Below are 18,025 nucleotides of genomic sequence, written 5' to 3'. Positions count from 1 at the left end.
CTGGGGACCGGAGAGCTAAACACAGTGTAAAGGCCTAGTAAGACTGGAGGATTTGCATCAGCTTACTGTTTTTTGTTTTTCTTACTCTAAATCTATTGCTACAATTTACCATTGTTTTGTTTTATTTGGCATTTCAATTTGCCTTGACAAATGCAGCGGCTCCATTAATCAGGAAATAATAGCAAACTGTACAAAGCATTGTTCAGGCGTTAACCCGCAAATGATTTAGAATGACCCTCACAATTAAGCATACATTTAATCAGTCACCAACTTGCTTTCCTCTCTCATTGTGTCCAACGCAGGGCCAAAGAAGACACTGTGTGTTACTATGGAAACAGAGGCAGCGCCGAACCCATCCGTCTAAATCCAGGTCTGTTTTTCTTAATGTGGAATTGCTTGTACTATTATTCTATATCATTGCACCATACAAGCCATGCTGTTGAATTATAAACCTTAATGTATGCAGGATGGATTTTGACTATGAGACCATGCCTCTATGTGAGTGCGTGTTTTGGGGGATAACATGAACGTTTGGAGCAATCTCTATTCTCTAGCAATGCTGTATGTGTCTGCTCCAGCAGGAATCTATGGTTTGAGTAACTCCCTGTTGGAGACCCCATGGAGGAAGCTGCAGCATGGGAAGAGACTGTTTACCAGCGTAGTGAACCAGACACTGCCTTGTGATGGCCTGGTCCATGATCTGCTCAACGTCCTCAACAACGAGGAACTGTGAGTTCACCACACACTCGGTATCAATAATACAATCAATGTGACACTGTAAACGCTTCATCAATAAATGTACCTGCACACTCATGACGCTGCAGACTGTATCAAAACACTTCACATTAACACACATACCTGTACACTGTGTGATGCAGGTTGGCATTTATTGGGATGACTCATGTACTGCAGGCAGCTCTGCAGGGTAGTCACTAGCGGGTACAGCCACAAAGTAATACAATATTATTTTAAACCTAACCCTAACCTTAACTGCACTGCTAACCTTGTGCCTAACCCTAACCTAAAAGTAAGACCAAAAAGCACATTTTTTGTTTTCATGAATTTTTACGATGTATAGCTAATTTTGACTTTGCAGCTGGCCCATCTAGTGGAAATCGCTCTGCTCTGCCTCCAGGACAAGATTCATCCCAATAAACATGAACCTGCCAGTGTGAGACCCCAAACTCTGTAGTTTTAGTTTACAATTTGACGCAATCAATGTGACACAGCGTAATATACATTAAAACATATACCTGCACAAGGCTCAACATTAATTATTGTCCTCTTGTCCGGGGCAAGTAAAAAACATTGATGGACAAGAATATATATTGGAGTTGTCCAAATGGACAAGTAAAAAAATCACACAAAAATTACAATATCAAACAATCAGATCAGAATTGGATCAGAAGCCAACATTGGAATGTATGTACATGAATAAAAAAGCCTACATGTCAATGTGTGTGCTGACATGAGGGTGGCGCCAGAAAATGGAGCCCAACTTCAATGAGACTTTTAATTACATAAATATAGGCTAAACACCCGTCATGTTTGACATATATAATGAAGGATAATTAACATTAACGTCTAAAGGCTTGATTCTGTTGTAATAATCGAGGCCAGTTTCGAATCTGAGCGGAGGCGGTCAGCATTTTGAAACTATTTAACCATGAACATAATTGTTTAAAACCTGGACGTCTTATGTCATTTTATGAAGCATGTCTTACCTTGTTTCAAAGTAGCCTAGCCAAAATACCACCATAGAAATCACTATTGCTCGTAAGGTATTTGAGAGTAACAAACAAGGACATCTAAATGTCTAAATATGCTCACTCATTATGGGGTGGCGAGTACCACACGTGGACATTCAACATGGCTACGTGGGGTACAAACGTGAACACTCAATATGACTTTGAGAAAGTATAGTCCTTCACACATTAAATGAATGTGCAGTTAGGAAAAAGAAGTACACTGCTGTTGCTGGAGTCCTGCGCTTTTATGTCAACTTAATTGCAAAGCTTTTAGTCGGTGAACTTTTGCTCTTCAGACGCCGCCTACCTTTCTCTCTAATAGGTTTGCCAGCTTCACAATGTACATCATGTTGTTCTGAAACTTACTGTATGTCGTATTATATAACTCCTCGTTTTGAAACTTTCAGTTCAGTAATAACTTTCTATTCAGTATACAGTTTTTTTTCCCCCAATGCACCTGGTAACACTAAAGTTGTGCTAAAGAGTTTTACTTTTTCAGTTGGTTCCAATCCAAAAGGAGGTTTGAGTGAGAAGTTGAGAACAGTGTCTTTTCTATAGGTACAGTGCATTCGGAAAGTATTCAGACCCCTTCCCTTTTTCCACATTTTGTTACATTACAGCCTTATTCTAAAATGTATTAAATATTTTTTTCTCTCATCAATCTACACACAATACCCCATAATGACAAGGCGAAAACCCGTTTTTAGTGTTTGCATGCTTATTAAAAATGAAAAACAGATACCTTATTTACATAAGTATTCAGACCCTTTTCTATGAGATTCGAAATTTAGCTCAGTTGCGTTCTGTTTCCATTGATCATCCTTGATGTTTCTACAACTTGGAGTCCACCTGTGGTAAATTCAATTGATTGGACATGATTTGGAAAGGCACACACCCGTCTATATAAGGTCCCACAGTTGACAGTGCATGTCAGACCAAAAACCAAGCCATGAAGTCGAAGGAATTGTCCGTAGAGCTCCGAGACAGGATTGTGTCGAGGCACAGATCTGGGGAAGGGTATCAAAAAATGTCTGCAGTATTGAAGGTCCCCAAGAACACAGTGGCCTCCATCATTCTTAAATGAAAGAAGTTTGGAACCACCAAGATGCTTCCTAGAGCTGGATGCCAGGCCAAACTGAGCAATCAGAGGAGAAGGGCTTTGGTCAGGGAGGTGACCAAGAACCTGATGATCACTCTGACAGAGCTCCAGAGTTCCTCAGTAGAGATGGGAGAACTTTCCAGAAGGACAACCATCTCTGCAGCACTCCACCAATCAGGCCTTTATGGTAGAGTGGCTAGTGGCCACTCCTTAGTAAAAGGCACATGACAGCCTGATTTGGAGTTTGCCAAAAGGCACCTAAAGGACTCTGACCATGAGAAACAAGATTCTTTGGTCTGATAAAACCAATATTGAACTCTTTGGCCTGAAACCCAAGCATCACATCTGGAGGAAACCTGGCACCATCCCTACGGTGAAGCATGGTGGTGGCAGCATCATGCTGTGAGGATGTTTTTCAGCGGCAGGGACTGGGAGACTAGTCAGAATCGAGGGAAACATGAACGGTGCAAAGTACAGAGAGATCCTTGATGAGAACCTGCTCCAGAGCGCTCAGGACCTCAGACTGGGGCAAAGGTTCACCTTCCAACAGGACAACGACCCTAAGCACACAGCCAAGACAACACAGGAGTGGCTTCAGGACTCCTCTGAATGTCCTTGAGTGGCCCAGCCAGAGCCCGGACTTGAACCCGATCGAACATATCTGGAGAGACCTGAAAATAGCTGTGCAGCGACACTCCCCATCCCACCTTACAGAGCTTGAGAGGATTTGCAGAGAAGAATGGGAGAAACTCCCCAAATATAAGTGTGCCAAGCTTGTAGCATCATACCCAAGAAGACTCGAGGCTGTAATCACTGCCAAAGGAGCTTCAACAAAGTACTGAGTAAATGGTCTGAATACTTATGCTTTCTCATTATGGGACATTGTGTGTGTAGATTGGGGGGGCTGTAACGTATAAGGCTGTAACGTAACAAAATGTGGAAAAAGTCAAGGTGTCTGAATACTTTCAGAATATACTTTACATCCCTGACTCTTTCTGTTCCAAAACTCAAAGTCAAAGAGAAGGTTTGAGTGAGAACGGTTTCTTTCTCTTTTCTTCAGGAACACCCCTGACCCGGCCCAAGAGAGCCAGGGTGAAGGGTACAGCAGCCCCATGCTCCGGGCCCTGTCCTCTGTGTGTGTTCGCTCCCCACATTACGGCACAAGGTCAGAGTCCTCCCAGTCCCTGACACCAATTAGCTAGGCCAGAGTCATAGAGATACATTATAATACAAGAGTGGCCTATGTGATAAACCTTGCCAATATCCAACCTAGTGTTGTTATTTAATTCTGTGGTCAGAGTCCCATTCTGTGCTCCTAGTCCCACCAATTAGCTCTCCCATTTGTCATGCGGGCCCGCCCTCAGAGGTGAGAGCGGGGTCATATTCATAGGGTACACGGGAACATGAAAACAATTGGTTCTTATTTGGCACAAATCCATGGTCATATTCATTGGTGCACACCTTAGCAAACAGGAAACGTTTTGTGAACGAAAACAAGTTTCTTATTGGACAAATCCAGGTAGTACGTCTCTGTTTGTCCATTTAGCTGTGTTTAGTGCATAATGAATACGCCCCATACATCATACAGCCCCTTGTGCATATAATATAATCTAGAACCAGCCTGCCACCTGGCCTCCAGTCTAGTGTGATAATGAAAGGTGATTGGGGAACTCCAGAATCACAACGTTTTCCCCATATTTGAAATGCACAAGCCTCTCGTTTCACCCCTCCTATTATTTCTTATGTTTTGTGTCTGCCTGTTTCAGGACCAATACCATTATCCTTATAGACGCATCAGGGAACGTGACCTTCACGGAGCGCACCATGCTCAACTGTGACGTCAGCCAATGGAGCACAAGCTCTTTCCAGTTCAAAATCCAGGACTGAAGACGGCTAAATGGGGCTATATGGGAATCACACTCTGTGCCTTTCTGCATCCCACCTCCTCCTCCCTCTCCCTCCTTCTCCCACAGCAAGCTCTGGCTTCACAGTAGTGAAATGAACATGAAGATTTATTTGCCATTTAAAATGGTGGAGGTGGGCGAGTGAAATTATGGCACTTTTTTGGGAAAGAGAGATTGATTGTACTTTTCAAGTAATTGTCTTTGGGAAATACGTTTTAGCTTGGCTTAGACATACGACAGTGTGAATTGATCAAATCATACATAATGGGTGCTATTCTTATTTTGTTAATTTGATTAAAATATTATTTTGAGTTGTTTGCTTAAAGTTTATTGCCAAAGAACAAATGTAATTTAATAAACAAAGTAAATTATTTACATTTAACATTGCATCTATTTTCTCAGCACTGGTTTGCTGAGGAAGAACAGAACTAAAAGGTTGATCATAAGTCATTTATGGCTTTGTGGCTCAGACTGCCTTCTACTAGCCAAGTTTGTTTGTATCTTCAGTTGAAGTGTAAAACGCTAACACTCATAGAAGCAGCAGCAGCCATCAACATCCTTATAAAATGCTGTCATAAGAATGACCGGTTTGGTTTCCTAAACTCTCATGCAGGTGTTTAACTTTCCTGTGACAGAATTAGGAAGGCATATTGTGACAGCCTGCCTTGTAGTATAATCGTTATCATTGCCACAGATTTGGACTTTGTGACCGAGGTTTGTTAGTTAAAAGTAAAACAGAGGAAATCACTTGAAATGTTTTTCTAAATGGTAAGCAAAGTGTTTTCTTTGATATCTTCCCGCCTTGTTCCACATACTGCTTAGGAGGGACTGTTTGCCTTGCTGTGAACTAACTAAAAGGATTCCTTTTGTCACTCACATCTGTAGTGTTCAGTCTGTGGTTCTTACCCACTTACTCTCCATCGTAACTCTCACAAATGTGAATGACTGTTTCAATTTGTGTTGATGATATGTACCAATGATGAGGATCCTTCAGTGGTTTTCTAGGGTTTATGTTACTGACCTCCGGTATCCATAGAAGTACAGAAACCCCTGTTTACCACGTCACTGGTGTCTTGATATAAATTGTGAATAAAGTACTTTTTCATGTATTTTGGAAATTTATATAGACCCCTTTCTGTGTTTGCAGAACACAGGGGAGTTCTTAATAGAACTCCAGCAACAACAAAAAAACTAGTTGCATATGCGTGCATTTCACACTACTTTTGGATTATCATTGGATTTTAAGGATTTTATGAATGTCCTGCTTAATATAATGTTGGTGTCATCATCGCAAATCAACTGCATTATACTTCAACCAGTAAAATGGCTCTTTGGCTAGCTTTTTGCTACAGCCTATGTCAATGAGCGTTAGCATTCTAGCTAACAACTGCTGCATCCAAAATAGTTATTTTGCAAAGATCACAACCAAATATAATTTTAGCGACTGTTAAATCAAGAATCAAAACATCATTGTAAGCGTATGAGAACCCAAAAAGTTATTTTGTTTAGAAGTAATAAAAACGTAAATCTTGGCTATGTTGAATTGGCGCAGATGGCGATGTCTTTCTTACTGCCGCCAAGAGTCGTGACGTCAGTGTGTCTTGCAAATGTATACTATTCTTTAAAGAATAGATCTGATCAGGCAATTTTATTAGACAATCACAAGCTTATTAACGCAATGTGGTGTATGGTTTGTAGCTGAATAAACTGTGGTCATTGCAATGGTTGTCACAGTTTCTATGTTTAAATATTGATTCTGATATAATTCGCAGAAACTTTTGAATCTTCAGTAAACACGATGGTATGTCTGAGAGTTGGTCAGAGGCTTTATGCAGATTATAAACAGCAGGGTTCTAATCTTATCAGTGGATAGATTATGCATCAAAACAAATATCAAATTGTATACAATGTTTCATATATTATGATATATCTTATTTTACTGACCGCTACTTTGCATACAATGTTTCTGGTGAAGACAATGGGTGGAGATGATTGCCACCTAGCGACAGTATGTGGTCACTGCACTTCGCAACCCCAATTGTGCCTACCGTTCTCATTGGTCAACTGTGATCTATTCTAATGTTTGATTGGTCGATTTATTCCCGCAGTGAGGCAAGGCCTGCCTTTGTCGGTTGATGATTAGTGTGCTCACTTTGAATTAAATGGTGATTGGACTCGTCACCGGTCAATCTTCAAAAAGCCGGTATTGGGGGTGGAGTTTCAGAAGAAGTCTGCAGCTGTCTGCAAGATGGCGGAACGGGGAAGGGATCTGTCTGGCCTCGTCAAAAGAATAAAATAATTTAGATTAGCTAGCTTAGGGAAGAAAATGGAGTAAATAAAATATAGGTGAGTGATCAAATGTGCTCGTTGTTTCTGTGTTTAGCCCAGTCATTTCGACACCTAATTGTGTAGCTTAAAAACCGCTTAGCTTCAAGTTTGAGCTAAGCTAGCCAGGTTGCTAAAGTTAGCTTGGCTAGTGCGTAGAAGGACAATACAAATTGATGGTCGTCTTTTGAAATCGTTCAGTTTTGAAGGTGCCCCATATTGCTAACCAGTAGCAAAAGTTTTTGCATTAGTTGACTTTGTAGGGTGAATCCAGTTTTCCAAATATCTTACACAGACAGCGAGCTATCGTTAGCATTCTGCAATCAAGCAAGGATTTATCTGGCAGTGCTTGGCCTGTGGTTTTGGCATTAGTAAGCCATCATAAAAATACTGCATAATGTGCATAGATGCCTTGGCTACATGTTTTTGCACTGCAATGTTGCTGTCTTGGCTTCAATTATTGACTAACTTGTGTCCCTCTTTTTCTAGCTCTGACGGAGGATTCGCCAGTGGAGGATTCGCAGTGCCTAGATCCGAGTAATATAAGCTGAATGCATTGTGATTTCCAATAATTTAGACAGTGATTCTAAAAAGCTGTCTACATTAATGAAAAGAACAATGTAGTCAGCTTAGCATATTCAACACTGGTACATGGTCAACACAGGGAAGTTGTTTCGTTCGAAATCTTGTGTACAATGTGCTTCTGCATGCATTTTAGCTAAAAGCTTATGAGAACAGGTTGCCAAAACAGAGTCAGGGTGACCCATAGATAATTTGTTATATTTAGGGATTCATAAGACAGTCAACATGGAGATAGATGATATATTACCCCCCTTGCCGTTGGAGCCACCTGATGATTTAAACTCGGAGGGCCTTAATGGTAAAGCGCAGCCTCCACCACCTCCCCTGCAAACGTCCAGTGACGCAGAGGAAATGGACGTTAGCTCTGGTGGTGATGGACACACACACACCCCAGCAGGGGACCAGGGCCTGGGGCTCCTCGCCAAGGGCTCCATAACCTTAAGTAATAACCTGTCAGATGAGGCCGAATCCAGCGCACCGTGCCCTAGAACAGCCCGCCACGCGCCCCCCATCACCAAGTTCCTGCCAGAGCTCAAGTTACTACAAGACATTAAGATCAGTGTCAGCGTCGTAGATAGCAGCAGGAGCAAAGATAGGAAGGTGCTGTACACAGGGATAGGTCAGGGTGGTGGTGTAGGGGAGACCAGCTCAGAGGGCCTTAATGGTGAGTTGCATGATGCCGATACAGAGCTAGAGGCTGTTGAGGGTAGCTCAGGGCTGGGGAACGGGACGGTCGATGGCAGTGCAGGGAGGAGAGGGGCGGAGGCAGACCTGGAGAACAAAGTGGAGTTTGCGGTGTTGGACGAGCTGGAGGACTTCAGTCAGGACTTCCTGCATACGGAGAATGTGGAGCAGGGGGGTTTCAGGTCTGAGGAAATGGTTCAACAGGAGAACGCTGACGAGGAGAACCTGAATTACTCATATGAGGTACGTAACCAAGGGGCCCCATCTTTGCCTCTGCAGAGCCTCATCATCATCATCATCATCCACTCACTAATCTTTTGTGCCTTGTTCACACTGTAGGGTCTAACCCGAAACCGTAATGGCTTGGATATTCTTTTCACATCGTCATTTCCAGCACAGTTCCAGCAACTATGGAGGATGCATAACCATTTTTGGGGGTCAGATACAGATAACGATTTTTTGGGGTACCAAACTTACCAATACTGAAATATTAAAACATACTGTTTTACGCCGGGGAAATGAAAAAGAAAAAAAATTCCATACTGCATTCTCATAAATTGCCATCCAAAACAGCAATTGTCCAAGAAATATGCTTAAAATGTTCATTTCTTACATTGTGAAATGAATGACACATCATGAGAATGGCTGCCAGTGTTCAGATAAGCATAAAATTCCCTTTTTCATCCTATTTATTGGTGGAATTGTCGTCCAATATAGCGGTAAAAAGCCAATATCAACCGATTTTATATCGGTGGACCGATATATCGGACAGGCTCTAGTAATGATGTTAGCCCAGTACGGTTTGGCTCTGTAATGTGAAAAGGGTAATAGTGTATAGTCATTTTATTCCAATGTCACCAGCAAAATGTCAGCTTTTACATTTTAGTCATTTAGCAGATGCTCTTATCCAGAGCGACTTACAGTTAATGAGTGCATACATTTTTATACTGGCCCCCCGTGGGAATCGAACCCACAACCCTGGCGTTGCAAACGCCATGCTCTACCAACTGTGCTACACGGGGGGCTTTTGCATCATACTTTTGATTCTTGATGGAAATCCTCTCTTTTCTACTTGAGATTGATATAGTTGGTATGCTTGGTGTCTTCAAAAGTTGAACCTGATTTGAATCTCCCCTCATCCACTTTGTTTCCAACGCTTTTATGTTTGTTATGCATGCCAGATATTGGTTGCAAATATGACTTGAAATTCTCTCATGACAAGATGGCATAGCCCAAACTGAATGGAAAACATGACAGGTTAGGGCTGCCCCCACCCCTCCCTTCTCCCCCATGCGCTCAACGACAGTCTTTTCCAGGAGGACTTCGACAATGATGTAGACGCTCTGCTGGAGGAGGGCATGCCCATGCCCAAAAAGATGCGCCTGGCAGAGGGGGCTGCTGAGTATGCAGGGGACAGTGACCATGCGTCGGACGGGGAGGGAGGCGTTCAGCCCATGATGACCAAAATTAAAACAGTCCTGAAGAGTGAGTGGTGGATGTCTGGCGCTGATCTGCCTTTGGTAACGGTGTATCTAAGGCTGGCACATAATGATGTTATGCATTCATATCATACCTTATGAATGCATATCATCACGTTTGTGAGAGGACACTGATCAAATCACATTTTATTTGCCACGTGCCGAATACAACCGGTGTAGACCTTAAAGTGAAATGCTTACTTACAAGCCCTTAACTAACAATGCAGTTTTAAGAAAAATAAGTGTGTGAGATGTGTAGTCATGTCTGTCTACAGACGTGTAGTCGTGTGTGTGTGTGGTGTTTGCTTGCGGATGTGTAGTGATGAGTGAGTGTGTGTGTTTCCCAGGTCGTGGGCGTCCACCCACTGAGCCACTACCTGATGGATGGATCATGACATTCCATAACTCTGGCATTCCAGTCTACCTGCACAGAGAGACCAGAGTGGTGACCTGGTCCAGACCTTACTTCCTGGGGACCGGGAGCATCAGGGTAAGACGTGGAAGAGATAAGACAGATGGAAACTGCTGTACATTTGAATCTTTTAGAGGGTTAGTAACATGTCAGGAACCCCATTGTTATACACTGAATACTGGTGTTATATTTCAGTTTTTGGTAGGAATGATCAAACTAAAGGAATAAGGATGAATGTCCATTATTTCTCTATTCTCAAACAACTGTAACAACCTACTTCTAACCAAACCCCTCGTGCCCCTGTGTACAGAAACACGACCCTCCCACCAGTAGCATCCCCTGCCTGCACTATAGGAAGATGAAGGATCATGAGGAAAAGCAACAGAATGGAGAGGTGACGCCCAACGCTGAGGTGTCTCCGGTGAAGCCTGGGGAAGAGGCAGACTCCCTGGAGAGACCAGACGAGCCTGACTCCACGGCCCAGGAGGACCCTACCACTGTGGCCCTGGGTCTGAGCCTGGGGGAGGGAGAGGCGGAGTTGGAGACAGGACTGGTCACAGAGGGGACCATGGAGAGGTGCCCAGTCCCGCACGGCAAGATGCCCCACTCCTGTGAAATGGCCCAGGGGGCACTGGGACAGTTCAGGGCCAAGGTGGAGGTGTGCAAAGATGAATCCATAGGTAAGGGTCAACACACTCCATGATGAGCGGTTGTCTTGCCAGCAGGTAGAAGTTTTGAATGCCATGGCTGATGGCTAGTATGTTTAATTTCTTGTGAACGTAGGGGATACAAATATGTTGGTGGGTATTTCATAAGAACACCTATCTGCGTGAAGTTAGTTTGGCTTCTAAAGCAACAATCTAACCGATACCCCTCCCTTATTGAAACCCCGCCAGAAATTGAGGAGTTCCGCAGCTACCTGGAGAAGTGCTTTGACTTTGAACAAGTGACAGTGAAGAAGTTCCGTACCTGGGCAGAGCGCAGGCAGTTTAACAGGGACATGAAGAGGAAGCAGGCCGAGTCCGAGAGACCCATTCTGCCTGCCAACCAGAAACTTATCACTCTGTCTGTATCAGATACCCCCACCAAGAAAGGTAATAGATGCAGAAGAAGAACCATAGGTTACATCTGAATTGGCACCCTATTCACAAAAGTAGTACACTATTTAGGGAATAGGGTGCCATTTTGGATGCGTACATAGTCTAATAACTATTTCAGTGAGGAGTATTGAGCTAATCGCATCAACTCTTTCCCTCTTTCTTTTTCTCAGAGTTTGTCATTAACCCAAATGGGAAATCTGAAGTTTGCATCCTACATGAATATATGCAACGTGTCCTAAAGGTCCGACCTGTTTACAACTTTTTTGAATGTGGTAAGTCCCTCTTTTTAATTGATTGATTTTTCTCTCTCTTTTCTCCCCTTCATAATGTTGATTTCAACTAGCTTGTCCAAGTGACATGTTTTTCTTAAAACCAAACAAATCACCAAAGCACTGACTGGAGAAAGGGCCTTTATGCAGTTTACACCAAATGAATCCTCGTTTTCCATCTCCTCCAGAGAACCCAAGTGAACCCTTTGGCGCCTCAGTCATTATAGACGGTGTGACATATGGCACAGGAACTGCAAGCAGTAAAAAACTTGCCAAGAATAAAGCTGGTACAGTACTTTCATATTCTGTCATTATTTGATTTTCTATCCTCTGAAGCAGCTGCAACGGTTGTCTGTAAACTATAAAAAAATTTAAATCATAAACAGGTACTTTCGCTTGTAATTTACTGATGCGTCTACCTTGTAGCTCGCGCCACACTGGAGATCCTCATCCCTGACTTTGTGAAGCAGACGTCTGAGGAGAAGCTGATAGAAGGGGATGAACTGGAGGTATCAGCCTGCCAATCATTGGAAAGGCCCTTTAATTAAATCAATGTTTTGTCTTGTTTGGTCTGATAACATGTCTCTGTTATAACATTGTACTTTACTAGCTGGTTGGTAATTTGGAAGAATACTAATGTCCATTCATGTTTTTGTTTCCTGCAGTATTTTAATCATATCAGTATTGAAGATTCAAGGGTGTACGAACTAACCAATAAAGCAGGCTTACTCTCGCCATATCAGATTCTACACGAGTGCCTTAAGAGGTAAGACTCAAGACATGAGGTGTAAGAATAATTGAAATTTCTAGTTCTGATCTGATTAATCTATTAACCTTACATTTCAACCGTCTCTTGTGCCATGTAGAAACCATGGAATGGGTGACACCAGCATCAAGTTTGAGGTGATCCCAGGGAAGAACCAGAAGAGTGAATATGTGATGACGTGTGGCAAGCACACTGTGCGTGGATGGTGTAAGTTACCCCCACACTGACCCTCCAGTCACCACAGCAAGTCCCAGACCTAACCTGCTCCATGCCGCTCTGTGGTAATGTAGTGTAAAAGCAGCATTACTAATTGCAAGTGCTCTGTGTGTTTTGTCAGAGCCATATATAGAGAATTCTGACAACTTTTACACTGGACACCATGTTTCCGCTTTTGTATATACACTATATATGGATCAGCATATCCCTGCTCTAAGCTGATCTGTGTTCATGTAGTGTAAATCTAGTTAGCATTACTAATGGCAGCTGCTCTATGTATATGTCTTGTTTTCCAGGCAAGAATAAGCGCGTGGGGAAGCAGCTGGCGTCGCAGAAGATCCTACAGATGCTGCACCCCCACGTGAAGAACTGGGGGTCACTGCTCCGCATGTACGGCAAAGAGAGCAGTAAGATGGTGAAGAAGGTAGGTACTACCTGTACACCTCCATATACTGTTCCTCAGCACAGCTGCTCCACTGCTGTTGGAGGTCTTAAGTCAGGGTGGCATATGCTGCTTCTCTTTCAACCAGATGTGCGTCTCTCTCATTTCTATAAATGATGGCGTTTTTTGTGTTTTCCGCAGGAAAATTCAGATAAGAGTGTGATTGAACTTCAGCAGTATGCCAAAAAGAACAGGCCAAATCTTCACATCCTGAACAAACTGCAAGAGGAGATGAAGAAACTGGCTAAGGATAGGGTAAGTGTTAGCTGTAGAGTGTAGGAGGAGCTCCAATTAGATCCTGGGTCTCTGGTGTAACCTTTGCATTTGGCCTCATCAGGGATTTTCTTACTGGAGAGTTATACATCTGTCTGATAACCCTGTCAGGCTACCTAAGCTGCTCTTACTCCATTGTTGGACATAGAGGTACCTAGACAGGGAGATCTCCCCCGCTTTCTGACACACCTGCAATTCTTCTGGTCTTTGCTCCATTTGCCATATATCTGCACTGTCGTGTTACTCATATTTCCTATGGTTGCTCCAGCCTTACCTTATTTCAGACACTGTCATAAATCAGGTTTGTATGCAAGTGTGGCCTGGATAATGATCTTGAAGGATGTTTTAATGTAAGTTGCTCACATTTCGGTGCAGCAGTTCAAACTGTTATGACAATTTCTGGGTTGTATTCATTAGGCACCAAATGGAAGAGAACTGACAAACGGAAGGACTACCTGAATTTGTCCAATTCGAAATAGACTTAACAAAAATATAAACACAACATGTAAAGTGTTGGTCCCATGTTTCATGAGCTTAAATAAAAGATCCCTGAAATGTTCTATACGCACAAAGCTTTTTTTCTCTCAATTTGTGCACAAATTTAACATCCCTTTTAGTGAGCATTTACACTTTGCCAAGATAATCCATCCACGGTTTGGCATTTCAAGGAGCAGATTAACCTGCCTGATCATTACACAGGTGCACCTTGTGCTGGGGACAATAAGGCCACTCTAAAATGTGCAGTTTTGTCACACAACCACTGATGCAATTGGCATGCTGACTCCAGGAATGTCCACCAGAGCTGTTGCCAAAGCTTCTCTACCATAAGCTGCCTCCAACGCCGTTTTAGAGAATTTGGCAGTACGTCCAACCGGCCTCACAACTGCAGACCACATGTAACCACGCCAGCCCAGGACCTCCACATCCGGCTTCTTCACCTGTGGGATTGTCTGAGACCAGCCACCCGGACAGCTGATGAAACTGGGTCTGCACAACAGTCTCAGGAAATCGCGTGCTCGTTGTCCTCACCAGTGTCTTGACCTGACTGCAGTTCGACGCCATAACTGACTTCAGTGGGCAAATGCTCACCTTCTATGGCCACTGGCACGCTGGAGATAAATCCTGTTTCAACTGTACCGGGCAGATGGCAGACCGCTTGTATTGGGTCGTGGGTGAGGGGTTTGCTGATGTCAATGTTGTGAACAGAGTGCCCCATGGTGGAGTTATGGTATGGACTGGCATAAGCTACGGACAACGAACACAATTGCATTTTATCAATGGCAGTTTGAATGCATAGAGCTACTGTGACGAGATCCTGAGGCCCATTGTCGAGCCATTTGTCTGCCATCGCCTCATGTTTCAGCGTGGTAATGCACAGCCCCATGTCGCAAGGATCTGTACACAATTCCTGAAGCTGAAAATGTCCCAGTTCTTCCATGGCCTGCATACTCACCAGACATTGAGCATGTTTGGTATGCTCTGGATCGACATGTACAACAGCGTGTTCCAGTTCCTGCCAATATCCAGCAACTTTGCACAGGCATTGAAGAGGAGTGGGACAACATTCCACAGTCCTCAATCAACAGCCTGATCAACTCTATGCGAAGGAGAAGTGTTGCGCTGCATGAGGCAAATGGTAGTCACACCATAGATTAGGACCTAATTTATTTATTTCAATTGACAGATTTTTCTTACAGTATATAAACTGTAACTCAGTAAAATCTTTGAAATTGGTGCGTATATATTTTAAGTATAATTGTTTTTTTTTCTGGTGCAAAACATTTTGTTACGGTGTGCCCTAATAAATACGACCCTGATGTCTTTGTTGTGCTTCAGGCAGAAACCAGGAAGAAGCCCAAGATGACCATAATGGAGTCGGCCCAGCCTGGCAGTCAGCCGCTCTGTACTGTTGACGTCTAGGAACTATCACTGCAACCAACCTAACATGGCACTGACCAATGGTAGCCATAGTCACTGTCAGATAAACCACGCCACCAATCTATCATCCAATTATGCATCATTGTGAAATGGCAATACAGCACATTTATACTATAAAGGTGGTCATCTTAGCACTATTTCTCCAAGCTGTTTATTATTTGACCCCCAAGGTGTTTTTGGTTCATTGTTAGTGGATCAGGTAAGAAAAGGACAGATGCACTAACAGTCAGACAGACAGTCGAGTGAGAACCATCTACCTCTAGATGCGATCTCTACGCAGCTTCTATAAATTGAACCACAGGGGTTGCAGACAGACAGGTTGAGATGACTTGACATGTATCTATGAACCACAGCAATTTCTGTCAGCCTGTTTACTGTGTAGTAATGACTGCTGAAAACCACTAGACCCCCCCCCCCCCTTCTTTTATATTGCGATGATTGAATTTCTAATACACTCCATACTTTTCGAACAGGTTTCCTTGTATGCTTAAAGCATAGCCTATTCAAAGGGATAAGTTTGAGGTCTCTGCTTTTGCTATTCCGGTACGTTGTGGAAAACCAATTTATATGCTGTTGTAATTTGGATGTTTGATGGTTGATGTGTATAATTTGGAGGGTGATTAGGGTTTTTGATGAGTATGCTTCGTCTAAAGAATGGCAAGCTTACGTTTTCATTTGCACGTGAAACATTTACCTGTTAAGGAGAGAAAAAAAGTTATATTTTCAAATGCACAATTCAAGTGAGTGAGTCATACTTCTTGTTACATGCTCATGTTCTTAGTACGAGAAATGCATTTTGAATTTATTATGTAATGGACGATTTTTCGAGACCTATTAAGAGGGACTAATGATTTAAATTGCCTTTTTTGTTCTGGATATACAGGATGAAACATATCAATGGACAGCTGATAAGGCTGGTCTGTCAAGCTAAGATCCTGTTTTCACGTTAGCACTGCAGACAACACAAGCACAAGAGCTTGAAGTACTGTAGTCATTGAGGAGATATACAAGGTAAAGTTGTTACATATTTAAAAAGGCCTATACTTTTTGACTTTTGTTTCTGTAATTAGGTGTTAGCTGCTTCATTCTTTTTTAGACACAAATTAAAGCAAAACCATACAACATGCAGACTCTTACTATTCAGCCATTCATTTAAGGACCCATATACAGATGGGGAAACAATTGGCTACATGTTGCCTTAGTTGACCCATTTCATGAAGGGCTCCCACTCCAGAGAACTCACAGGGCCCAAGTCCCCCTTCAAGGGAAATGGATTGACCAAGCCCCTCTTGATACAGCATTTGTTTAGCCAGTTAAGATGTGTAATAACACGACAAGACATTAATATTGATGTTCTGGAAGAATTGCCTTTAGCATGTGCAGATTTTAATTAAGAATTGTCTTAATGGGTTGTTCGTCTGTAACGTGTGTTTGTTTGCCATCATTGTGACCGATTTGTGTGTGTGTTCTGATCAATCACGTTTTCAAGCATTGTGTAGAATCACTGCGATCCTTTCCGCAAAAGGCAATCTATGGAAATGAAGTTGGCACACTTTACCTCAAACAAAATACTTACATGTCATTATTATTAAATCCGATAGCTAAAGAAGCAGTGTGAACCAAAGCTTAAATACAGTCTTATGCATTTTTATAGAATACTGTAGGTTGCTGCATACAATACATAAGTAAATAATATCTATATATACAGGAAAGGATAAAGATGCAATACCTGCTGGAACAAAATATAAATTGCTGCGCATTCATTGTGTGAAGTATTTGGTTTGTGTGCGCTTTTCCTGAATGTTTACTGCATCTGTTCAGACTTCACCATTGTACATGGGCACAAGGCTGTTGTATTGAATGCTCCCCCCCTTATATTTGCGTGTTCTGTCTTGCCTAGTGTGTGAAGAAAATGCTTTTTATACTTGTTACCTTTTAGAGTTGTAACAAGTTGATTGCTAGAAATATTTCTGCCTAGAAATTGAAGTATGTAACAGCGACTTGGGAACGCTGACTTTCAGTGAAATTTGTTTATGCAAATAAAATTGTCATGACTTAGGCTGGCTCCTGCTTTGAAATTACCCCTGCCTGTATTAGTGTGTCCAAATTAACCAGGGCTTGTTTTAGGTGGATCTTTTTATTTTGTAATTCATAAAACATGCATCAAGATGACAACCAAGGAGATATTAAACTGAAATGCGGTTTAATCCTGCCCCAAATAGTACTTTAAGATATCTACAGAGAAACCACATTAATTAAATGAAAAGCTGAAATGTCTTGAGTCTAACTATTCAACCTCTTTGTTATGGCAAGCCTAAATAAGTTCAGGAATAAAAATGTGCTTAACTCACATAGTAAGTTGCATGGACTCACTCTGTGTGCAATAATAGTGTTAAACATGATTTTGAATGACTACCTCATCTCTGTACCCCACACAAACAATTATCTATAAGGTCCCTCAGTGGAGCAGTGAATTTCAAACAGATTCAACCACAAAGACCAGGGAGGTTTTCCAATGCCTCGCAAAGAAGGGCACCTATTGTTAGATGGGTATACATTTTTTTTTTAAAGTATACATTGAACATCCCTTAGCATGGTGAAGTTATTAATTACACTTTGGATGGTGTATCAATACGCCTAGTCACTACAAAGATACAGGCGTCCTTCGTAACTCAGTTGCCGGAGATTAAGGAACCCGCTCGGATTTCACCATGAGGCCAATGCAGTGTTTAAATGTATTTGGCTAAGGTGTATGTAAACTTCCGACTTCACAGTTGAAGTCGGAAGTT

At 42.4% G+C, this 18,025-nt stretch overlaps 2 protein-coding genes across 2 annotated transcripts; both read left to right on the top strand.

Moving 5' to 3' along the window:
- Positions 1 to 302: 302 nt before the first annotated feature.
- Positions 303 to 5,873, top strand: LOC311124587 (transport and Golgi organization protein 2 homolog; the record flags this gene model as incomplete). The annotated part of the gene is made up of 4 exons (XM_084198702.1): positions 303 to 370; positions 579 to 729; positions 3,908 to 4,012; positions 4,614 to 5,873. Coding segments are annotated over 4 exons (445 nt in total), but the record flags the coding sequence as incomplete, so codon positions are not given.
- A 1,111-nt stretch (positions 5,874 to 6,984) lies between these two features.
- On the top strand, positions 6,985 to 17,294 carry LOC311124588 (microprocessor complex subunit DGCR8-like). Its single transcript, XM_084198703.1, has 14 exons — positions 6,985 to 7,097; positions 7,566 to 8,585; positions 9,659 to 9,827; positions 10,168 to 10,310; positions 10,543 to 10,912; positions 11,129 to 11,326; positions 11,503 to 11,604; positions 11,790 to 11,888; positions 12,028 to 12,110; positions 12,267 to 12,367; positions 12,468 to 12,574; positions 12,880 to 13,007; positions 13,167 to 13,280; positions 15,135 to 17,294. Exons 2-14 carry the CDS (start codon positions 7,884 to 7,886, stop codon positions 15,216 to 15,218), a joined length of 2,400 nt encoding a protein of 799 aa, XP_084054829.1. The 5' UTR covers positions 6,985 to 7,097; positions 7,566 to 7,883; the 3' UTR covers positions 15,219 to 17,294.
- Positions 17,295 to 18,025: the final 731 nt, after the last annotated feature.

The sequence above is a fragment of the Coregonus lavaretus genome, assembly GCF_964263955.1.
Source record: "Coregonus lavaretus genome assembly, contig: HAP1_SCAFFOLD_4577, whole genome shotgun sequence".
Classification (NCBI taxonomy): Eukaryota; Metazoa; Chordata; class Actinopteri; order Salmoniformes; family Salmonidae; genus Coregonus; species Coregonus lavaretus.
The sequence above is the reverse complement of the archived record's forward strand: the minus strand, read 5'-3'. Positions and strand labels throughout refer to the sequence as shown.

Excerpts from the sequence above, each read along its gene's own strand:
- LOC311124588 (XM_084198703.1), top strand. The coding sequence starts at position 7,884 with ATGGAGATAGATGATATATTACCCCCCTTGCCGTTGGAGCCACCTGAT. Across the intron at positions 12,111-12,266 it reads TAGAAGGGGATGAACTGGAG|TATTTTAATCATATCAGTAT; the intron begins GTATCAGCCTGC and ends TGTTTCCTGCAG. Across the intron at positions 13,281-15,134 it reads AGAAACTGGCTAAGGATAGG|GCAGAAACCAGGAAGAAGCC; the intron begins GTAAGTGTTAGC and ends GTTGTGCTTCAG.